The sequence below is a fragment of the Pelophylax lessonae genome (assembly GCF_965119305.1).
Source record: "Pelophylax lessonae genome assembly, chromosome: 2".
Classification (NCBI taxonomy): domain Eukaryota; kingdom Metazoa; phylum Chordata; class Amphibia; order Anura; family Ranidae; genus Pelophylax; species Pelophylax lessonae.
The window spans coordinates 425,396,207-425,421,653 of NC_138769.1; the positions used below are offsets into that span (position 1 = coordinate 425,396,207).

General features: G+C 41.4%; 1 protein-coding gene and 1 pseudogene across 2 annotated transcripts in view; both read right to left on the reverse strand.

The window, feature by feature from the left end:
• NF1 (neurofibromin 1) overlaps positions 1 to 25,447 on the reverse strand; it is a 585,707-nt gene that overhangs the window by 322,190 nt on the left and 238,070 nt on the right. Inside the window, exons 17-22 of the mRNA XM_082247714.1 lie at positions 22,508 to 22,754; positions 20,421 to 20,494; positions 20,205 to 20,288; positions 10,470 to 10,910; positions 10,135 to 10,274; positions 8,524 to 8,646 (exon numbers count right to left, since the gene is read on the reverse strand). Coding sequence (XP_082103840.1) covers positions 8,524 to 8,646; positions 10,135 to 10,274; positions 10,470 to 10,910; positions 20,205 to 20,288; positions 20,421 to 20,494; positions 22,508 to 22,754 — 1,109 coding nt within the window. The remainder of the gene's footprint in view (positions 1 to 8,523; positions 8,647 to 10,134; positions 10,275 to 10,469; positions 10,911 to 20,204; positions 20,289 to 20,420; positions 20,495 to 22,507; positions 22,755 to 25,447) is intronic.
• On the reverse strand, positions 12,963 to 15,794 carry LOC309545206 (annotated as a pseudogene). The gene is made up of 2 exons: positions 15,572 to 15,794; positions 12,963 to 14,936 (listed from the first exon to the last, which is right to left on the reverse strand). The product of its transcript is annotated as an uncharacterized misc_RNA (transcript).

The following is a 25,447-nucleotide window of genomic DNA, read 5'->3' on the forward strand; positions in this document are numbered from 1 at the left end:
TCCTATGGGGCATCGGATGTCAGCAGAGAAATGTCCGCTGACATCAGATCGGTCAAATCTGGACGGATGGAAACCCTTTTTTTCCAGGCGGATGGGATCGGATGAGAATGGACCGACGGTCTGTTCCCATCGTTCCCCCCATAGAGATGTATTGGGCTCTTACAGCTGTGTCTCCGCACACAGTGCGGAGAACAGCTGTCATTCTCCTGCTCAGCGGGGGATCGGCGGATCGATCCCCCGCTGAGATAAATGGAGTCTGGCGGAGCGGACTGTCTGAAAGAGCCCTTTGTCTCAAGCATTGACTCTAATTGTTAGAGGGGGAGCACCAGATGATCCAATCGATGAGTGGATGAACTTCTCACAGACTTTTCCTTGAACTTTCCTTTTTGGACTTTCAATATTAGGCCCCTTTTACACAGTTCATCAGTTCAGTCGCGTCAAATGTATCAGTTTTCCATCCATTTTCATCCGTTTTTCGTCAGTTGTCCTCCGTTTTTCGTCAGTTGTTATGCCCTTTTCACATATGCTGTCCATTTTTCATCCATCCGTTTGACGGATGAAAAACGGACATCAATGTATCTCTATGTAAAAACGGATGATCATCAGTTAACATCCGTTTTTATCCGCTTCCGTCAATGTCCGTTTTTTTGAACGGATGAATGCCCTATTTTTCATCCATCAAAAAAACGGATGACAATGGATGAAAAACAGATAACAAATGACGTAAAACGGATGAAAAACGGACGACAACTGGAAAACGGATAAAAAACGGATGAAAAATAGATGAAAAACGGATGGAAAACATACATTTTGAAGCAACTTAACTGATGAACTGAACGGACCATGTGTGAAAGGGGCCTTATTGTTTTTTCATCCGTTTTTCAACCGTTGTCATCCGTTTTTCAACCGTTGTCATCCGTTTTTCAACCGTTGTCATCCGTTTTTGGTCCGATCCGTTTTTTTGACGGATGAAAAATAGGGCATTCATCCGTTCAAAAATACGGACATTGACGGAAGTGGATGAAAACGGATGTTAACGGATGATCATCCGTTGTCATCCGTTTTTACATAGAGATACATTGATGTCTGTTTTTCATCCGTCAACGGATGGATGAAAAACAGACAAACGGACCGTATGTGTGAAAGGGGCCTAATATATATTTTCTATCTCTGGACTTTCATTTTTCAATTCATTTTTTTGAACTTTTTGCCATCGTTTTGCACGTTTAGAAATTCACTGCAATTGGGAAGATATTTTTTCTATATATTTGTGCTTTATACTTATTCAGCTTTTGAATTTTTCTTGCTTGTTATTTATTTATATATTTTGAAGGTTTATAATAGTTTTTTTCTATTACACTCCTTGGTTTATTAGATTATTTTAGCTTCATCACACATCTGAATAGCGCACTACCCTTTGCTTTTATATTTCTTTTTGCAAGCTCTTGAGTACTTGTGTAAGGCTTACCTATAGGTTCTGTAAATATCTCCTAAACTTGCACTGTTAAGGAGATAATTACATTGGATGCAGCTGATGACATAATCGGCGCATGCACTTTGAAGAAACGGCTGCCTGTGCCGTTTCAACAGAGCTCTGTGCCGTGACTGGCGGCTCCCGCGTGCACTTTTATTTTTGCCTCCATTTTTCATGAGCTGAACTCAAAGATCTAAGACTTTTTCAATGTACAAAAAAGGCCTATTTCTCTCAAATATTGTTCACAAATTTTGTCTTAATCGGTTTAAGTGAGCACTTCTCCTTTGCCGAGATAATCCATCTACCTCACAAGTGTTGTTTATCAAGATGCTGATTAGACAGCATGATTATTGCACAGGTGTACCTTAGGCTGACAACAATAAAAGGCCACTCTAAAATGTGCAGTTTTATCACACAGCACAATGCCACAGATGTGGAAAGTTTTGAGGGAGCGTGCAATTGGCATACTGACTGCAGGAATGTCCACTAGAGCGGTTGCCCGTGAATTCAAAGTTTACTTCCCTACCATAAGTCGTCTCCAAAAGAGTTTCAGAGAATTGTGGCGGTGGGGTTATGGTATGGGCAGGCGTATGTTATGGACAACGAACACAGGTGCATTATTTATTTTATTTTTTTTTTATGGAATTTTGAATGCACCGAGATACCGTGACGAGATCCTGAGGCCCATTGTTGCGCCATTAATCCACGACCATCACCTCATTTTGCAGCATGATAATGCACAGCCCCAGGTTGCAAGGATCTGTACACAATTCCTGGAAGCTGAAAACATCCCAGTTCTTGCATGGCCAGCATACTCAACGGACATGTCACCCATTGAGAATGTTTGGGATGCTCTGGATCTGCGTATACGACAGCGTGTTCCAGGTCCTCCCAATATTCAGCAACTTTGCACAGCCATTGAAGAGGAGTGGACCAACATTCCACAGACCACAATCAACACAGCCTGATCAACTTTATGCGAAGGAGATGCGCTGCACTGCGTGAGAAAAAAATTGTGGTCACAACAGATACCGACTGATTTTCGGACCCCCCCCCCCCAATACAGTAAAACTGCACATTTTAGACTTGCCTTTTATTGTGGCCAGCCTAAGGCACACCTGTGCAATAATCATGCTGTCTAATCAGCATCTTGATATGCCACACCTGTGAGGTGGATGGATTATCTCAGCAAAGGAGAAGTGCTCACTAACACAGATTTAGACAGATTTGTGAATATTTGAGAGAAACAGGCATTTTGTGTACATAGAAAAAGTCTTAGACCTTTGAGTTCAGCTCATGAAAAAATGGGGCAAAAACAAAAAAGTGTTGAGTTTATAATTTTGTTCAGTGTATATGTATATATACGAATCAAAAAGAGGTGCGCGAACCTTGAAGTGAAATAAATAGTGAAAGCAGCACTGAAAGAAAATAGGTATATAAAGATTGTAACGTGATACAAAAGTGCGCTAATTTCAAACAAAGGGAACAAAAATGTTCATATGTGGTCTCTGTTGTAAACAACAGATAAACAAAAAGTCTTTAATTCCAAACAGATTCTTCCAATAAAGAAAGTGGATGGTGAGGATTAGGGAGTGACAAAAGGTGGGTGTAACCTCTTCCCAAACGATAATCCAAAATAAGTGACTTCAAAAACTTGTATGCATGTGATGACACCCAGTGATAGGAGGGGACTCTTACCACATAGAAGAGAGATGTAGACATATACTGTGTAAATCCAAGAGTCAAAACGGTCAGCTAAATGATGCGAAATCTCGAATGGAGTGGAACAGCCATCAACTTCCAATTAATAGGGGATCTATAGGCTTCCAAGCATGGGGATATTGCCACAGAGATCGTGCCCAAAAAAGAAGAGGGGACTATAGTGCATTACCTCCAAGTTTTATTGAAGAAAGAAATAGAGTAACACTTACAAAGTCCAGATGGGTAAACAGCATATACAGGTTAGGTCGCGGACGTCTGCAGTACGATCCGAGACTGTTAGCAACACGGCTAGCTCCCCCCTGTACGATCCGAGACTGTTAGCAACACAGCTAGCTCCCCCCTTACGATCCGAGACTGTTAGCAACACGGCTAGCCTTGGGGTATGAATGTGGAATGGGACATAAATGCCCATATTAACAACCATTAGTCCCACCACACAAAGGACATGCCAAACTTTTTATCTACTTCTCTTCTTCTGGCCAATCTTTTCTCCCTTTTCTCTTTTCTCCTTTATTGGATTATTATATACTTAGAGCATATGTGTCCATTGAAACATATATTTTTAACATATAGGTTTTAAATAAATGTATTTTATTATATTTATATACACTAGATGGCGGATGGAGACTCCTGTTATGGTGTTCATGCCAACCATTGACACATATTGATTACTTAGTGTACTTATTACTCAACAATTTCAGTCGCTTTTGAAGCCTCAAATTTTTAACCCAATTTTAAATTATCTCGTTTTTACACATGTTGCCATCATTTAATTTATTATTTTCTGTGTTAAATGTTTTTTAAACAATTTCATTTATCCTCTATATCTTTTTAATATCAAAACTTTTGGAAAATAAAGTTTTGAAAAAATAAAGTTTTTTATGTATGTAACGTCCGTATTAGGATGGGAGTTTCTACAGTCTCCTATTTCCCTTTAGGGGTTTCCCAGGACGTTACTATATGATTGCCTAGTTACCTTCGTATGTGAAGAGGCACTACACACACCGGAAGACTGTGACAGATAATCTTTTTCATAGTTCGGTGTCATAAGCGGGACTTCCTGTTTACGTCCGCTGCAATTGGCCGACGAAGATACCGGAAGTGCGTCATAGCACCTCCGGGTCTTGACCTTGACACGTTGTGATTGGTCGGCATCACGACCGGAAGTACGTCACATCACTTCCGGGTCCCCTCGCGGCCGCACCGGAAGTCTCCATCAGCCCAACTATTTATGAGAGATGCTGGCAACACGGCTACAGCTCCAGTCCCAGAAGCCGACTCTTCAGTGGAAACGCGTCAAAAAAAGGGGGGAGCTAGCCGTGTTGCTAACAGTCTCGGATCGTACTGCAGACGTCCGCGACCTAACCTGTATATGCTGTTTACCCATCTGGACTTTGTAAGTGTTACTCTATTTCTTTCTTCAATAAAACTTGGAGGTAATGCACTATAGTCCCCTCTTCTTTTTTGGGCACGATCTCTGTGGCAATATCCCCATGCTTGGAAGCCAATAGATCCCCTATTAATTGGAAGTTGATGGCTGTTCCACTCCATTTGAGATTTCGCATTATTTAGCTGACCGTTTGGACTCTTGGATTTACACAGTATATGTCTACATCTCTCTTCTATGTGGTAAGAGTCCCCTCCTATCACTGGGTGTCATCACATGCATACAAGTTTTTGAAGTCACTTATTTTGGATTATCGTTTGGGAAAAAGGTTACACCCACCTTTCGTCACTCCCTAATCCTCACCATCCACTTTCTTTATTGGAAGAATCTGTTTGGAATTAAAGACTTTTTGTTTATCTGTTGTTTTCAACAGAGACCACATATGAACATTTTTGTTCCCTTTGTTTGAAATTAGCGCACTTTTGTATCACGTTACAATCTTTATATATGTATCTATACAGTTGTGCTCATTAGTTTTCATACCCTGGCAGAATTTATGATTTCTTGGCCATTTTTCAGTGAATATGTATAAAACAAAAATATTTCTTTCAATCATGGTTAGTGTTTGGCTGAAGCCAATTATTATCAATCAACTGTGTTTACTCTTTTTAAATCCTAATGACAACAGAAACTACACAAATGACCCTGATCAAAAGTTAACATACCCCAGTTCTTAATACCGTGTATTGCCCCCTTTAACATCAATGACAGTTTGAAGTCTTTTGTGGTATTTGTGGAAGAGGCTCTTTATCTTCTCAGATGGTAAAGCTGCCCATTTGTCCAGGCAAAAAGCCTCCAGTTCCTGTAAATTTTTGGGCTGTCTTGCATGAACTGCATGTTTGAGATCTCCCCAGAGTGGCTCAATGATATTGAGGTCAGGAGACTGAGATGGCCACTCCAGAACCTTCACTTTATTCTGCTGTAGGCATGACAGGTCATCTTGGCCTTGTGTTTAGGAACATTGTCATGTTGGCATGTCCAAGTACGTCCCATGCGCAGCTTCCGGGCTGATGAATGCAAATTTTCCTCCAGTATTTTTTGATAACATACTGCATTCATCTTGCCATCAATTCTGACCAAATTTCCTGTGCCTTTGTAGCTCACACATTCCCAAAACATTAGTGATCCACTTTCATGTTTCACAGTAGGAATGGTGTACCTTTAATCACAGGCCTTGCTGACTCCTCTCCAAATGTAGCATTTATGGTTGTGGCCAAAAAGCTACATTTTGGACTCCTCACTCCAAATGACTTTGTGCCAGAAGGATTGAGGCTTGTCTCTGTGTTTGGCGTATTGTAAGCGGGATACTTTGTGGCATTTGCGTAGTAATGGCTTTCTTCTGGCGACTCGACCATGCAGCCCATCTTTCTTCAAGTGCCTCCTTATTGTGCATCTTGAAACAGCCACACCACATGTTTTCAGAGTCCTGTATTTCACCTGAACTTATTTGTGGGTTTTTCTTTGCATCCCGAACAATTTTCCTGGCAGTTGTGGCTCAAATTTTAGTGGCGCTTCCATGATGTGACCCTGGTAACAGGAAGCAGCAGCGAGGATTTGTCCCAGAATTCTTGGTTGGACCTTGACTAGTGATTTCCATACATACTTGACTGAATTAAAGTCTGGTAAGAGGCGACCCCTACTGGTGTTTTTCTGGCATTGCATCCTGTGTCACTTGGAGTTATTTATACACACTTGCTTTTACTTGATTTTGGTAAGAGGCTCATCTAGCTGGTGATGGTCCAAGCACTTATCTTCAATATTGTTATCATTCACTTGGGTTTATAAGATAATTTTGTCTGGTAAGAGGCAACTCCAACTGGATATCTTTTGCACTTTATCTCACATTTGTTTTGGTAGGGTTTTACACTCCTAAAATTTTTTTACTAGCTATCTTGGTGGTAGCTTTTTACACTTTTCCCAATTTCTATTATAAGTCACACTCAAGGCGATACTATTTTAGTTGTTGGGTTTTACGCTATTGCGTTTATTTGTATTTTTACATGATCCAATGACCTCCGAGTTCACTGCTCACACGGGCCTGGATCTTCTATCAAAGTGACAAGATTAAGCATATCCGCTTCAATTTTACCTCAATCTGGTAAGCGTACACTCTTAAGGGAGTCGGGCTCAGGACCTTACCCAGGATACTTTCCATTTGTTATCAACATTGGGACTTTGTGGACTTTATACCTCCATAGATCATATTAGCGCAACTTAATTTACATATTTCTATAGGGTGTGGTCACACTTGAAGTTGCTGCTTGTTTGTTTTATTCCTTTAGCGCGGTTAATTCCCCATTTTTTCAAATTTTAGTTTGTCTACCTGACCGTGGTTTGGTTTCAACAGAACTCTTCGTTTTTCACTTCTTGATTGGAGTTTGAACACTGCTGATTGGCATTCTCAATTCCTTAAATATCTTTTTATATCCCTTTCCTGTTTTATACAGTTCAACTACCTTTTCCTGCAGATTCTTTGACAATTTTTTTGCTTTCCCCATGACTCAGAATCAAGAAACTTCAGTGCAGCACTGGAGAAAGATGCAAGGGTCTGTCAGGAGTCCAGAAACTCATTGACATTTTATATACACACACACACTAACTACAAGCAAACAGATCACAGGTGAGGATGGGTACCTTTAATAGGCATTCAAACCGTTGTGTCAACTTGTGTGCATGTTATCAGGCCAAAATCCCCAGGGTATGTAAACTTTTGATCAGGGTCATTTAGGAAGTTTCTGTTGTCATTATGATTTAAAAAGAGTAAACACAGTTGATTGATAATAAATAGCTTTAGCCAAACACTAACCATGAGTGAAAGAAACGTCTTTGTGTTATTCATATTCTCAGAAAAATGGCCAAGAAATCAAAATCTGCCCGGGTATGGAAACTTATGAGCACAAATATATATGTATATTTATTTATTTATACATATATATTTTAGGGATCCAAGTCATTTTCTAGCAAAAATGCATATTTCATACATGTATGAGAGTAATGTCAGAATTGGCCTGTCTTTGAAGTGGTTAAAAAGACACTAACTTTTTAGGACAAGCGACAGTGTCTGTGTAAAGAACTGCTTCAGCATTATAATGCTCCGTGTTGACTGGTGTCTCATGCTAAGGCAGCAGTAATGTTAGTGATGTTCCAGGTATGCTCCCCATACTTGAAAGATTAGGGTATGTTTTTGTCAGATGAGGCAGGAGAAGGAGTGGCCGGGAGTGCTAGCAAGGAGAGTATCAGTGCATCAGGGTAGGGCCCTTTGTACAGACGGGCCTCTTTCATAAAGGAAACTATATTCATACAAGTATATACTTCTATGTGTTTATAGGTAATTTCGCCACACATAAAAAGATTTTAGATGGTGGAATGCACACTATGCATTTACTTGCATTCAAGTGCATTTAGTTTCATTATGTTTAGAAGAAAATAGAACTGTGTGTCCATAGGCAGATTAAATACTCCAAAACGCATTTAAGCGCATGTACATATAAACACAGACAAAACTGATCTAGAAAGTATAAACAGACATACACATCCCATGTCAATTTCTCTTGAATTTGAATAGAACAAAGGCAGGAGGCCCTTGTGAATGGTGGCCTAATTTTCCCTCAATGGGCAATGTAACAAGGTCGCTTAAAGGGCTTCTTTACACAGCTATTTGGCCACATACACTGGATTCCAGTGGCAAGAATCAGTGGATTAGGGACAGGTGTCCGAATCTGGACACATCTGACTGCACTCAGGTTCGGCAACTACTGCAAAATACAGGAGTAAAAAAAAATTAATAAAAAGAGAACGTAGGGAACTAAATATTTTACTATCTATACATATGGTATTGTAATGTTTTCATTCTTGCTTTTTGGAGGTCAGAGAAACTCACCTAAACTTCATTTCTTGACAAAAAGAAAGATCATCCCTCCGTTCCATCATTACTTCCACCAGCTGACACAGCTTGGTTTTGATCTGTATGGCATGAACCATGTTACCCAGAACACGTACATATCTGTGAAAATTAAGAAATGGCAAGACCTAAACAGATGTCACAATATAGACGTACTCAAATTTCATTGAGGACAAAAAGGTTAAAGTAGAAGTCCAGGAAAAAACCGAAGTTACAAATATACATACGTGCAAATACATTTGTAAAAAAATAAATAAAATGGAATACACTTTCACATACAGATATCAGAATTTGAAGTCTGGGGGCCAGCAGTGTAAGCCAATCATGCTTTTTTGCTTTGCATAGTGCTGTCTTTTTTAAGGCTGAACTTGCTTTCAAAGAAGATTAGAGCACATGGATGACCTAATCATTATGCTGCTGTTCTTTATTTTTCAAAATCAGCAGGCTGGAGGGAAAAGGCTGAACTTGTCCTCAAGAGAACATAGGGATGAGCATTTTCACTCATCAAATGGATATGTACCATTTAAAAAATTTTAGAGGAAGGACGGTCAAAGGAGGAACATTGCTTATAATATAGTGGGCTGTATATGTGGGACCAAAATAAGTGATCCTAGGATTATATGCCTGAAGTTAAACTTTAAAGACAGTGGTTCTGAAAACGCTATAACCTGTTCTCTGTGGCTTCTGAGATCTGTAGTATAAGGAAGGGAAGGGGAGAAATACATAAGAAATGTGCACATTGAATTTTGCAGAGAACAATGTGCTACAGCAGTAAATAATTGTATAAATAGCAAAAATGTTCTAGCATGCTTAATCCAGGTAACTGTATTCATTGTTACTGTTTTCACTACAAAAAGTTCAACCACAGTCAATTTGTATGGTTAATGGGTAACCTGATATTTGGGAATAACTATGTGCAAATGATAATTTGATGTTAATGATGAGTGTAATACTATCTTTGAAGCACACAGTATTGCCAACTGCAACAAATCCTGTTCAACCCATACAACTTTTTTGGTGGAATCAAAGATACTACAAGAAATTGCAGCACAGGAGGCAGCAGTTAAAAGCAGGAGGCTGCGGGCTGTAGGACCAGGGCAAGAACAGGCTGCGGGCTGTAGGACCAGGGCAAGAACAGGCTGCAGGCTGTAGTACCAGGGCAAGAACAGGCTGCGGGCTGTAGTACCAGGGCAAGAACAGGCTGCGGGCTGTAGGACCAGGGCAAGAAAAGGCTGCGGGCTGTAGGACCAGGGCAAGAACAGGCTGCGGGCTGTAGGACCAGGGCAAGAACAGGCTGCGGGCTGTAGGACCAGGGCAAGAACAGGCTGCGGGCTGTAGGACCAGGGCAAGAACAGGCTGCGGGCTGTAGGACCAGGGCAAGAACAGGCTGCGGGCTGTAGGACCAGGGCAAGAACAGGCTGCCTGGCTGTAGGACCAGGGCAAGAACAGGCTGCGGGCTAACACTTTTTCATCTACTCCATCCAATGCACCTTTATAGGTAGTTTGTAGGGTTCTCTAAACAGAACATTTGATTATCCCTCTGATGGGTTTTGCTTTAAGTATGTAGGCTTATTTTAGATATACAGTTACCTGACTAGATTTAGCATCATGGTCTCTAGACTAGCTTGTCCCAAATGTTCAGAGCTGCCTTCTGTGTGATTATCAAGCAAGTTCTTCAGGATCGTAATCGTCTGTTCAACAAATTGAGTGTTTGTGTCATTGAGTAAAACCTGTAATGCAAACAACAGGACACACTGTAATAACAGTTTTACTAATGAAACCCAAGGGAACCAGCAAAAGTTGATGTATAAGCAGGCTGCAGAAAGATGCACTGCTTGCTTTTTGGATTACACTGCTAAACTAAAAACATTCTCTTAGCACACATGTTAAACACATTAACTTTTCATAAAACACATTTTACTAACCTGCCCTTGGGAGTCAAAGAACTTGCTGATGTTGTTCTTCATTTTGTTGAATAGCATTGGATACAAAGCAGGGCTCAACTCTAACCCAACCAGGTCTTTGATGTTTGTCCGAATTTGAATTCCAACTTTCTCATTATTGCAGACCATTAATGAGAGAAGCCGATCAAGAAACTTGCTGACTGGAGTTTCTGCATTTCCTTCAGTAGAAACCATTGATATAACCGAACCTTTTCGCTCATTAACAGCACCCATAGGGGGACTGTAAGTAACTAGTCCCACATTGCTGCGATGTTGCAGACAGACTCCACCAAGTGCAGAAAGAAAACCAGTCATATTAATCCACTCCTGTAGTGAGTCTGTATCAGACAGGTCTATGGAACCACCTCCACTTACATGAGACATTCGCCTCTTCACAATGGTTTTATGAAGGCTTTCTGTGACCTGAAGAAAAACATTTAAGCTTGGTTACATTATTGCTCTCTTTTGCATAGCAGAAGTCCACCTATGAACAAATGTATTATCAGTCAGTTTTAGAACAGAGATCCCTGGTGACTATTTTTTTTTCTTCATTATGCTCTCAAAAATAGCACATCCCTAAAAAGTAAAGCAACATGCAAATTTGCAGCACACCACGTCGTCAAATTGGACATGATGCTTGTATGAGCAGACTATTCACCACCTCTTTATTTTGTTTAAAAGCATTACATTTGATTGTGTTTATGTATGCAAATAATGGGGAAAAAAACACACATTTTACATTTTGTATAATAAACTTATATACCCGCGATCGTCCGCTGCAGAGGGAGAAAGGCAGTCGGCTGATGTAAACAAAGCCGCCTGTCATTCTCCCCGGTGTAACTGCAGAGGTCATACGATCGATCGTATGTCTCTCTGGTTACATCAAAAGCCACACCCCTTTACAGTTAGAAACATGCCCCTAGGGACACATTTAACCCCTGCATCTCCAATAAAATTAACCCCTTCCCTGCCAGTGTCATTTTTACAGTAACCGTGCATATGTAAAGCACTGATTACTGTAGTAATGTCACTGGTAACCCCAAAAGTGTCAAAAATATCAGTCAAGGGTCCGATCTGTCCGCCGCAATGTCGCAGTCCAGCAAAATAAAATCGCAGATCGCCGCCATTACTCGTTAAAAAAAAAAATAAATAAATAAAAATGACAAAAATCATTCCCTTAGTTAGTAAACGCAATAACTTTTGCGCAAACCAATCGAAATACACTTATTGCGATTTTTTTACCAAACATATGTAGCAAAAAACAAATTGGCCTAAAATTTTGATTTTTACATTTTTTGGGGGGGGGGGGGGATTTTTATATAGAAAAATGTGAAAAATAGTTATTTTTTTTTGGGAAAAAAAGGACGTCAATTTCATTTGGGTACAGCGTCGCACAACCACGCAATTGTCCGTTAAAATCACGCAGTGCCGAATCACAAAAGGATTTGGCTGCTGGTCTTTCAGCAGCCAAATCCTCCGGGGCTTAAGTGGTTAACATATATAAATTGTAATATACAATCCAATTCCAAAAAAGATGGGACACTGTACAAATTGTGAGTAAAAAAGGAATGGACTAATTTACAAATCTCATAAACTTATATTTTATTCACAATATAATATAGATAACATATCAAATGTTGAAAGTGAGATATTTTGAAACGTCATGCCAAATATTGGCTCATTTTGGATTCCATGAGAGCTACACATTCCAAAAAAAGTTGGGACAGGTAGCAATAAGAGGCCGAAAAAGTTAAATGTACATATAAGGAACAGCTGGAGGACCAATTTGCAACTTATTAGGTCAATTGGCAACTTGATTGGGTATAAAAAGAGCCTCTCAGAGTGGCAGTGTCTCTCAGAAGTCAAGATGGGCAGAGGATCACCAATTCCCCCAATGCTGCGGCGAAAAATAGTGGAGCAATATCAGAAAGGAGTTTCTCAGAGAAAAATTGCAAAGAGTTTGAAGTTATCATCTACAGTGCATAATATCATCCAAAGATTCTGGAACAATCTCTGTGCGTAAGGGTCAAGGCCGGAAAACCAGGGCTGTGGAGTTGGTAGATAAATGTTCCGACTCCTCAGTTTTTTGTACTTCCGACTCCCCTGTATTAATATGCAAATGTATTTTATACATTCCTTGAAGAAAAGAAAGGCAACATACATGTCATTACCACAGGACTACTGGCTGGGAAGCCAACAGTCTACTGTATTGAACAGTTTAAGGAAAAGACAAACACAATGAAAAAACAAAGTTTATTTTTTTTTTTATTAATCAATCAAGTGGCTGGATAGTAGCAGCAGGCATAAACATCAGGAAAAGGAACTTTACAAGTTCAAAAATAGAAACCACATTATTTGGTTGTTTAAGAACAAAAACAAAGTTTAACTATATGAACCAAAAACAAAATCTGTAAAACCTAGTAATGGTTTATTAATCTTGAAATGTAGTTATAGGCTTAGCAAATGCAAATCAATTCAATGTAGAGTTCTAAGGAAGAGAATTGCCTCTGCCAGATCCTCTTTCATAGAGGCTCTTAAGTCAGACTATTATTTTTAGGGCTAAAAATAATCTTTTGACACTGACTTGGGTGGGTGGCACTGCAGTAACTATTCTGGCCACATCACTAACGATCTCTGGATAAACAAGGATGGCTTCTTTAACAGTAAGTTTTGATGAGCGATCATACTTTTCAACTTCTTTTAGTGCTTTATAAAACTCCTGTTGGAATCTTTTTATTTGGACATTTACTGGTTCTGTAACGCTTTTGCAACGTCGATTTCCTTTAGCAACTTCCATTTTGTCTAAGAAGGAATAAAAGTCTAATTCTTGGTTTGAAGAAGATGATCCTTAGTTACCACTATTGCTTAAAAGAACTTCATCCTGTGGAGGTATTTCAGGTCGTAATCCCTTCATGCGAACTGCTACATCATAGAGGGCCTTTTTCCCAGTAGCAGTCTGTTCACTGTTCAACAAAAGTTGGCTCATTGGATCGACATAAATAGCGGCTAACAAGATTTCATTTTCCAGCAAAAGACAATTTTCATCATTGAAGATGCAATGCCCTCAGCTATTAACCCTCAATTTTTGTTCAGGCGATACAACAGGCTCTTCTATTCCAAGAGGAATTTACCTGGGGTTAGATCGTCACATTGCAACCTCTTGGTGACAGTGAAGGGGTGAGAAAGAAGGTTCTCCAGCTCTTTTGTTTGTGTCCACTGGCTTTCAGTTAATGCAAGATTTTCATTGTCCATTTCTTCTATGAAGTCTTTAATGGTGAAGCGTTTGCTTGAACTTAAATAAGTGCTTCCCCAGCGAGTTGTTTGATCCAAAATGGCTCCTTTTCCTGCACGTCTTCAAAATTGCATCTGTTTTCGGGGCCCTGGCTGCAACAGTTACTTGCCGGAATTTGCCAATTAGTGTAGCTGCATGGCGATCTTTTAATCCAGCTCTTATGGCAAGTTGCAGTGTATGAACAGCAGATCGCATATGATGAATAGTGGCAAGCTTCAATGCTTCTTCAACAAAGCGGGTTAAAAAAAATGTCAGCATTCTCTTCAGTTTCTAAACTTTCTCCAACTCTAATATCTGTTTGTTACCTTCTTCATCTGCGTTCATCTTCTCAATTGTGCTCAACATGTTAGAAGCGTCATCTGTCACAAAACATAAAATCAGTTCCTTTGTAATTTCAAAATCTTCTAGAACACCCTCCACTAACCTTTGAAGGTAATCACTGGTGTGATGTGCCTGAGTGTCCTTTAATCCGAGGGTCCGTGTTATTGTTTTGTTATTTTCATCCACAAATCTAACATTAATAGCAAAATAATTGACTCTGACGTGTGCATGCATCCATTTTAAGGAAAACAAAACGTTCTTTTAGAACTTTCTGTAGTTCTTTTTTACATTTGGCCTCCTCAATTATAAGTTTACTAATACTCTCTCTTTCCAGATTAACACCAAGTTTTTTTGCCATTTCTCCATTTAGGCCTAAAAAGGCTGTCTGAGAAAAGAAGGATAGTGGTAAACTTTTCTTTACTACCATTTCAATAATGTAGTGTTTGAATTTTTCTGGTGTCATCCTTATGGTAACTGTCAGATATAAAGAATTTTCTCATTTGTGATTGTTCTCCAGTAGATTTCTGAACGTTTTTTGTCACAGAAGTAGATGCAATGTTTTCAATACTATCTTTCTCATTCACAGCTTCTAACACTTTGGGATGAAAACGCTGTAAGTGTCTTTTCAAATTTGATGCTCTTGTAGGTACATTTTTATCAGGCCCACTGAAACTGCTAATTTTTGCATCACATTGTTTTCACCATCATCATCTTTTCTAATACATTGGCACACGTAATGTTTTCCATCACTTGATAATGCAAAGTGCTCATAAACAGTAGACTTAGTCGTGTTTGTTGTTAGCAGTCTTTTTGCCATTGTTAGGATGCCTCTTTCCCTAAAATATAAAATATGTTATACTAACTGGCATATAATTAGATTTTTAATAACATACAGAGTCTTGTAAGTACATGGCTTTATACAAACAAATAAGCTATATATCCCAGTACTAAACCTAGACATGATTTGTTCTATACAGAAAAACATGCAGACATGTACTGTACACACACACACACACACACACACACACACACACACACACACCCTACATTTTAGGCTGCATTCACACTTGAGCGTAGCGTTTTTTACCGCGATTTTTACCGCGATTTTTTCAGGCGTTTTTCATTGACATCAAAAACGCTGATAATCAGCCCAAAAAGAAGCTCATGTACTTTTTTCAGCTACAGGCGTTTTGCAAAACGCTCAGATGTGAACAGGGGCCATTTAAATGAATGGGGTTTTACTTGTTGGGCGTTTTGGAAACGTTTCTTTTGAGCGTTTTTGGAGCTGAAAACGCTCAGGTGTGAATGGAGCCTTAGTACTCAGAGCATATAAACAACCTGCACTATACATAAACATTCATATATTCCTGCACCACACTTACAAACCTAGAATAGAAAGTTTCTTCCAGAAACATGTACACATGTCTTCCCTCAGACAAGCAGGCCTGCAGGTTTTAAAATAAACACTTACAGTTGAATCCAATAAGCTGTTCCACCAAGTTCTTCTAGCAGAGAGAGGTAGTTGGCCAGAAGCTGCTGCCTTCTTTTTGTGTGCTGATCTGCTGCTAAAGATAGGGCAGTGGGAGGATCCAGGTGGGGGCATTTATTATAAAACATGATTTCCCTAGTAGAATCCCATAGTCATGTTTAAAGTTTAAGCTAACAATCGGAGTTTACAAGTTTTTATAGCCTTAGCTGAATGACAGCAGGTTTTCCAATGGTTTACAGCAGGGGTAATAATTAAAATTCAAGGAGGTCCAGTCGCTAAAATTTTCTTTGGGCCGAGGTCCGAATCTCAAGTCTGTGCCCATCACAGTACTCCTTTACATCAGGTGTCCCCATGACAGTGCAACCTTTACTTCAGGCATTCCCGTCAGAGTGCCCCCTTACATCAGGTGTCCCCATCACAGTGCTCCTTTACATCAGTTGTCCACATCACAGTGCCCCCCTTTCATTAGTTGTTCCCATCAGTGTGCCCCCTTAACCTAAAATATACCCATCAGTGTGTCCCACAGCATTAATATGTCCATCGGCGTGCCCCTTAAGGTAACATGTGCCCATCAGCGTACCCCTTAGCATAAAATTTGCCCATCAGCGTGACCCTTAGCATAAAATTTGCCCATCAAATTTTATGCTAAGGGGCACGCTGATGGGCATATTTAATGTTAGGGGCACTCTGATGGACAGAACAAAATATGCCCATCAGCGTGACCCTTAGCATAAAGTTCGTCCATTAGCGTGACCCTTAACATAAAATAAGGGGCACGCTGATGGGCACATTTTATGTTAGGGGGCACTCAGATGGACATATTTTATGTTAAGGAGCACTCTGATGGGCACAACAAAACGTGCCCATCAGCGTTGCTCTTAACATAAAATGTGCCCATCAGCGTGACCCTTAACGTAAAATAAATAGTGTAGCGTGCTAATGAGCACTTTTTATGTTAAGGGAAATAAGTGATGGGCACATTTTATTTTATAGGGCACTCTGATGGGCACAACAAAATGTGCCCATCAGTGTGCCCCTTAACAAAATATGCCCAACAGTGTGCACTTTAAAAAATATTCTGATCAGCAATCCCTTTTGAAATGTGCCCCACATACCTTTGAGGCAGGAGTCAGGAGGCTGCAATGTGTGAGACAGGAGCCGCGAACAGCAGGGGGCGGGGCGCACATGTCACGCCCCAATTTGCGGCCCGGCTGGGCGTGAGCCGGTGACCCCGGGAGCCGCAGTGAGGAACAGGGGGCGGGGCGTGCAGGAGACGTCATGCCCCTAACTCGCGGCCCGGCGGGGAGTGAAAGACCCGGAAGCTGCAGTGTGGAGCAGGGAGGCGGGGCGTGCACGAGACGTCATGCCCCTAACTCGCGGCTTGGCTGGGAGTGAGCCGTACACCGCGAGCCGCAGTCAGAAGCAGAGGGGCATGGATGTCACTGGTTGCTGGGACACCCGCGATCCCAGCAAACCAATGCCTGCTCATAGGTGGCGGCCTGACGGTCCGGGCAGAAGCACTGTGCGGTCCGTTCTTGGTCCGCGGGCCGCCATTTAATGACGGCTGGTTTACAGCTTCAGTCTTGAACTATTGACGCTCCATTCCGTTTACTTATACAAGTGTCTCTAGTCCTGCAAAAAACATATTTACTTAATCCCTTATCAGTGAGAGGCTAGGTTATCCATGGGCGCTCCGTTCCCTGTAACAGCAGAACACAACACTATGGAAAGTATAAGTATTGCCGCTCCTAATTGTGCGTTGCGTGCCATAGTGAAGCACATGAAAAGCATGCTTCTTCACAGTCACTTAACGTGTTCGTTTTGCGGTTACGTGAGGCACTGCATGCATTGGTCTTTATTCTTACAGAAGAGAAGTTATTAATTATAACTTTTTGTGAATTGGGACATTTAAACTTGCTTTTTTTTTTAAATTCCAATCTAAATTTAGTAGGAGTCGGTGCATTGTTTGCCGACTCCGACTCCAGGTACTCAAAATTTCCTCAGACTCCGACTCCTCGACTCCGACTCCACAGCACTGCGGAAAACCATACTGGATACCCGTAATCTTCGGGCCCTTAGACGGCTCTGCATCACATACAGGAATGCTACTGTAATGGAAATCACAACAAGGGCTCAGGAATACTTCCAGAAAACATTGTCGGTGAACACAATCCACCGTGCCATCCGCCATTGCCGGCTAAAACTCTATAGGCCAAAAAAGAAGCCATATCTAAACATCATCCAGAAGCGCAGGCGTTTTCTCTGGGCCAAGGCTCATTTAAAATTGACTGTGGCAAAGTGGAAAACTGTTCTGTGGTCAGACGAATCAAAATTTGAAGTTCTTTTTGGAAAACTGGGATGTCATGTCATCCGGACTAAAGAGGACAAGGACAACCCTTGTTGTTATCAGCGCTTCAGAAGCCTGCATCTCTGATGGTATGGGGTTGCATGAGTGCGTGTGGCATGGGCAGCTTACACATCTGGAAAGCCACCATCAATGCTGAAAGGTATATCCAAGTTCAAGAGCAACATATGCTTCCATCCAGACGTCACTTTCAGAGAAGACCTTGCATTTTCCAACAATGCCAAACCATATACTGCATCAATTACAACATCATGGCTGCGTAGAAGAATCTGGGTACTGAAATTGCCAGCCTGCAGGTCAGATCTTTCACCCATACAAAACATTTGGTGCATCATAAAGAGGAAGATGCGACAAAGAAGACCTAAGACAGTTGAGCAACTAGAAGCCTGTATTAGACAAGAATGTGACAACATTTCTATTCCTAAACTTGAGCAACTTGTCTCCTCAGTCCCCAGACGTTTGCAGACTGTTATAAAAAGAAGAGGGGAGGCCACACAGTGGTAAACATGGCCTTGTCCCAACTTTTTTGAGATGTGTTGATGCCATGAAATTTAATAGCAACTTGTTTTTCCCTTAAAATGATACATTTTCTCAGTTTAAACATCTGATGTGTCATCTATGTTGTATTCGGAATAAACTATTAACATTGAAAAATACCACATCATCGCATTCTGTTTTTATTCACAATTTGTACAGTGTCCCAACTTTTTTGGAATTGGGCGTGTGTGTGTGTATGTATGTATGTATATATATATATATTAGGGCTGCACAATATTGGGGAAAAAAGTACATTGCCATATTTGGTTTTCAACAAAATATATCGCGATATTTCTCTGGGTGGAATGCAGAAGACACTGACAGTGTGGATTAGGCAGAGTCGGGATAGGAGGTAGAAGAAGTTAGAACACAGCCCGACACGAGTGGAGCAGCCACAGTTCCTCACTGTTGTCCTGTCTGGAGCTCAGGATCAGATGGTGACCCGTCAGGCACAGGGTCCCGCCCACTTGCGGGTGGAAGGGTCGGTACAGAACCACCTTGTCCACCCGGGGGGTTTTGATCACCTCTGCGAACTCCATAGCGGACACCGGAGGATCCCTGTCACCGTCCTCTCATCACTGGTACTACACCTGACACAGCACTCCACCTCCCTCACTGGAGACAAGTTTCCCCTTGCTTTCGGCTGTGCTCCCAGCTCTGCCTCTAGTCTCCAGCCGACCATTACTCCGCCCTTTGTCTCTCCATTGACTCTATTTACAACACATTACAGCCTGATCCGGCCGCGTGCGCGCCACCGATGCAGCCAGGAGAGACAATGGGCGGAGCAGGGCGGAGTAATGGTCGGCTGGAGACTAGAGGCAGAACTGGGAGGGCTGGATTCCATCGGGCTGGAGGGGCGGAGTTCCGATCACAGCCGAAAGCAAGGGGAAGCTTGTTTGTGTCGGCTGCCTGCACAATATCGTGTCTTCGTCGATATGAATATCGCCCACGCCCGCAGAACGATAGTCGATATCACATCGACTATCGTCCAGCCCTAAAAATATACGCACACAGAATGTAACAAAAGCATATTTCTACCGAAATTGGTAAGGCCCTGTTCACGTATAGTGATAAGACCTGTGTTTTACCACACTGGAAGAGAGCAGGTCACTGCTAGGACACACAAAACAATTGTGTGTTTGTCCTGTTCACACTGTAACGGATGTGCAATGTAGTGAGCTGCGATAAAATGCAGACATGCTGCATTTTATCGCAGCACACATGACAAGATAGCATTTTACTGTACAGCAGTGCAATGCTCTTCACTGCTGTACAGGGACATGAATGAAGTGTCACTTGTGTGCAGTTTAAAGTATGTACAAAAGAAAAAAAAAAAAACAGGAGCTGTGTGATGCATTAAAATTTGCACTACACTAAAGCTGCAAGCAGAATTGAAAGCTGCTGCTCACTAAACCACACTGCTGCTGTTTAGTGTGTGCCAGCTGTCTGCTGCTGTGTGAACAGGCCCTAAAACCTCTGCCAGAATGTTACTGCTGTCAGTGTTCTCCTGTTGTAGTGACACCAGTTCCCCCTCTAATTTCTTGTACCAGTGTCTCTAGGCAGATGAGGGTGGGGAAGTTCATATTGGGTTCACCAACAGCAATAAAAACCTGACAGAAGTTCTAACCCTTTTCTGTGTGTTCAGAACGAAGGTCGAGGTTTTGGCTAGATTTGAGATGTAAAATGTATCAAAACATGCTGTGTTTTCATCACCTGGCCATCTTCCAGCTTAGTCTTTGGGAAGTTCAGAATCAACTTTGTGGCTTGCTCCCACTTCGCATACGTATCTTCCCAAGCCTGAGAACAGTAATGGAAAATAAATATATGCATAGAAAAAAATAAAAAAAAAATGTTTTATATATATATATATATATATATATATATAATATACACACACACACACACACACACACATACATACAGACTCACTTCGGTGTTCCCAGGAGTGGGATGTTCTATTCTTCTTAGCAAGGCCATGACACGTTTCTGTAGAGCTGCTCTACCTATAAATGTACACAATGTAGCAAAGTCAGCAATACAAATGGTGTTAGGCTCCATGTACACGGGACGCTGCAAATGGCCGTTTAGGAGCAGTTGGGCGTTTTTTTTCAGAAGCCCCTGAACCCATCTACATTTTATCTTATCTGTCCATGTACACCAGGTCGTTTACAGTCATTTGCAGGCAGTTGCGTTCAGAGACTGTTTTTAGAACGCAATTATTTGCGTTCGAACGTGTGTTTCCCGGCGTTTCAAACGCACAAACGCGTCCGAACGCGATGACCCCCGTTTAGCGTTCGCGTTTTTCCATTTTAAAGGGGAATAATTTTTTTGACCTCTAGGAACGCTTCTAAACGCAAACGCCCGCAAACGCCCGCTAAACGCGGGTACAAACGCGACCGAACGGACGTTTCAAACGTCCTAAAAATTCCAGCATTCAAAGGGACTTTTAACAACATCCCGTGTACATGGAGCCTTAGAAAAAAGTAGTAAGTATTTTAAAAACAAATTTTGGCTTAATATAAACATGCTAAAAAGAACCCAAATACAGTGCTAAGTATACTCTTCGTCCTTTCTGCTGCCTTCGAAACAGTTGAGCACCCACTCATTCGCAATAAACTCCACTCCCTTGGCCTCCACAACTCTGCTCTTTCCTGGTTCTCCTCCTACCTATCTCAGCACACTTTCAGCATTACATACATCATCATCTCCTCCGATTCCCTTCCTCTTTCTGTTTCTATTGGGATTCCACAAGGCTGTGTCCTAGAGCCCCTCCTGTTTTCGCTCTATAACTCTTCCCTGGGCCAGTTAATAACCTCCCATGGCTTCCGTTACCACCTGAATGCTGACGACACCCAGATCTATCTCTCGACTCCTCAACTCACTGCCTCTTTCTCCTCACGCATCACAAACTTGCTGAGTGATATATCAGTATAGATGTCACACCACTTACTCAAACTCAATATTTCTAAGACTGAGCTTGTAATATTTCCTCCTCCCCGAATCCCCCCCACATGACTTTACCATTGAGATGAATGGCACAACCATTGGTCTTTCCACACATGCCAAGGTGCTGGGTGTAATCCTAAACTCTGACCTTTCCTTCAGGCCCCACATTCAATCACTGGCTAAATCTTGCCGCCTTAACCTCCGTAACATCTCCGGAATTCGCCTCTTCCTAATGACACCACAAAACAACTTGTTGTTTCCCGCCTTGACTACTGCAACTCCCTCTTCACAAGCTATCCCCCACTTCAGTCTATCATGAATGCTGCTGCCAGATTGATACACCTTACTAACCGATCCGTGACTGATTTGCCTCTGTCAAACTCTTCACTGGCTTCCCCTACCCCATCGTATAAAATTCAAAATACTAACCACAATATACAAGGCCACACACAACAACGCCCCCAGCTACATCACCAACCTAATCTGCAGATGTCACCCAAATCGTCCTCTCTGTTCCTCCCAGGACCTCCTGCTCTCTAGCTCCCTTGTTACCTCCGTTCACGGTCATCTTCAAGACTTCTTCAGAGCCTCTCCCATCCTCTGGAATTCCCAGTATGTCCAGTCAGCTCCCACCCTGTCCACCTTTAGGCGATCCTTGAAAACACACTTATTCAGGGAAGCCTACCCCACCTCCACCTAAGATCTGTACTTGAGTCCCCTCCATCAGATCATCCCCTGCAGCCACTAACTTTTGTACCGCCTCCCCTTCCCTTTAAATTGTAAGCTCCATGAGCAGGGCCCTCCTGTTCCTTTTGTATTGTAAATTGTGCTGTCCCCCTTTTTTTATTGTAAAGCACTGCGTAAACTGTTGTCGCTATATAAATCCTGTATAATAATAATATAGACGAAAACAATACAAAGGGCCTAAAGTAAAGGCACATGGGGTAGAATGAAAATTCTAACACATGCAAGCATGCTTACTGCTACCAGCCTGAAACTTAGAAAAAGCTATTTAAATTACTCATTTTGAACCCGGTGGCACAGCTAATAAGGTGCTCTAATACGCTTACCCAGAGACATCATGTTGCTTACAGATGCAAACTCCAAAAAAGTGTTATAATTTGGCAAGAAATTATGAACAGATACTTCATCAATTCCACAACGTATATCAGCCTCCTCACACAGGCTTCGAAAACAGGACATGGCCACTAGAACAGCTTCAATGTCTGGGCTCCAGAGAAACATGTACAGACAAACTTCTAATTTAGTGTGGGCTTGACGACATATTGGAATTGTACTTCCGACAGCAGCACACTCCTACAAGAAAGGACCAGAGGTATGATTTACATAGTGTACTGAGAAAAACCCAGGGAATATACATTATCCTTAATTAGATTTGCAAAAAAGCTCATACCTGCTCCTAAAATAAAACCAGTGTAGGAAATGTCAGCACTCGGTATAACATGGCAGTTTCTCTCTACTAAAATGACAAATGACAGCTGTGAAACAGCAAACACTGCAGCCATCATGCCCTAATCATGGCCATGATTATTGCCTGACAGTCAAAATGCATTAGCTCTTTCAAGCAGTCATTCATATAACTTCAATAAAGGAAGACTGCCATTGATGTTATCCCAAGTGACGACTTTTTATCCAGTAGTGTATTCTAAACAAAGGCATTCGCAGCCTCATAGCTTGAGCTCCAGGTGGAGCTGAGGATTGAAGGTGGAAGCAGCACAACACCTGCTCTTAAGATCAAATAGGCCACTACTGACATTTCCTTCTATGGAATGTTGGTTACCAGGCTGACCCTCTATTATCTTAGTCCATGACCAAGAATATATATTTTTTTCCTTCAGATAATGAAATTGTACTTTCATTATGTACATACGTGTTCCCGATCAAGGACTTTAAAAGTACTATAGCTTTGTTAGAAACAATGGCCAGGCAACTAAAAAGTATTACAAGCCAGAAATGATAGTTTCCATATTTCTCACTCATGTAAAATGCTAGTTGCCTGTTGGCTAAACTAATCCCCTGGATTCAGTGCCAAGTTGTTGACCCAAAAGAAATAATGTAGATCAGTTTTGATTCTGCTTACTATGTGCTTGTTCCAGGTCAGTGTAAAAGCAAGAGAGGCGGGTAAGTAGTATTTCTATAAAAAAAAAAAGGTAAGCAACGGAAAGTTACATATGACATTTACAAGGCAACCCTTAAAATGTTGCAAGTTTTAGAATGCTTAAGGGATACTACTAAACTGTCAAACTGCTAAGACTTTTTTCACTAATACTAGGTAAGCACTCGGTGTGGGGAAAGTATACTTAAAGTGTGTGCACATGTGTTAAAAAGTACCCTGTTCCTTTTGTATTTCCTCCTTTAAGTAAAACACTTTGTGACCCAGCCAGTTCCCTGCTTTTAAATTTCAAACTGACCATGCAAGGCAAAACAATCCCATTCATCCCAGTGTGGTCAGTTTTCTGGCTGTGCTGGGATAAGAGCCTCCCTGTCCTGCAATGGAAAAAAACTTGTGCTGATAAACCCCCTTTAACACTTCAATAGAGGGCACTTTTACCCCCTTCCTGCCCAGGCCAATTTGCAGCTTTCAGCGTTATCACACTTTGAATGACAGTTGTGCAGTCATGCAACACTGTACCCATATGAAATCTTTATAATTTTGTTAACACAACTAGAGCTTTTTTTGGTGGTGTTAAACCACCACTGGGGTTTTTTTATTTTTTCCTAAACAAAAAAAGGCCCAAAACTTTGAAAAAAAAAATTGTTCATAAAAAAAACGTAAGCCAAATTGTATTCTGCTAAATTTCTTTTGTGAAAATAACTCAAATCATTGTATATTATTTAGTTTGTAGAAAAGTTGGAGAATCCACAAACTATGGTATATATATCTGAAAATTGATCAATCCTAAAGTACTGTCGGCCTAGCTCATTTCTTAAGGCCCTAAAATACCAGGACAGTACTAATACCGCCCAAATGGTCCCATTTTGGAAAGTAGACAGACCAAGGTATTTTGTAAGAGGCGTGGCGTGTTTTTTGAAGTTGTAATTTTTTGGAAAATGAAAGTAACATGCTGTCACCAGTGCAGTACAGCGTCATACCTGGTATGGTGGTGATCAGGGACACTGATGTGACAGTACAAAAAAAAAAAAAAAAAAAAGAAAAAACACGATACAAGCAACGGGGCGGTACACTGATCAGTCCAGGAGCGGCGCTTTCCGAGAGGGCATCATGACGTCCACTCAGAACAGTAAAGCCACCCTGTTGTCATTCTGCTATGGGCCGGGCGGGAAGGTGTTAAACCCCCCCACCCACCAAATAGAGTGCCCAATGTTATGCTACTCTTTCAGTTCAAAAACCTTTTTTCTTCTGAAGAGTTTTTTTTTTTCTACCTGGGCTCTGATCACACTTCCGGATTTTTTAAGGCAGTGGTAAGGTGGCTACACCTATAAAGATGAATCCTGGGAAGGCAATCTCACCACTGCCTTCCCAGTGGATTTTATTTTGAAGTTGCTAGATCTTGCAAGATTTTGCTAAACCTCAAGAAATCAAGAAGTGAAATGTGTTGTCATGTGGTGTATTTTTTTTTTAAATGGCAACACAACATAAAGAGGATGAGATAAGGGGGAAATCAGGCACAGTAAAAGGCGATAATGGCATACATAAGGGGGAGTACTCAGATTGAGCGGGTGTGGAAAGCAGGGTCCCCCAGGGTTCTGTCCTGGGGCCAATCCTGTTTAATTTATTCATAAATGATCTAGAGGAGGGGATATCGAGTAAAATCTCAGTATTTGCGGATGATACTAAACTAAGCATGCCAATATCTTCTGTGCAGGATGTGGAAACCTTACAAGCGGACCTGAACAAAATTATGGGGTGGGCAACTACATGGCAGATGAGGTTCAATGTTGATAAATGTAAAGTAATGCACTTGGGTGCCAGAAACTAGAAAGCAAGCTACTCACTGAGGGGGGAACCCCTGGGTGAGTCTAGGATG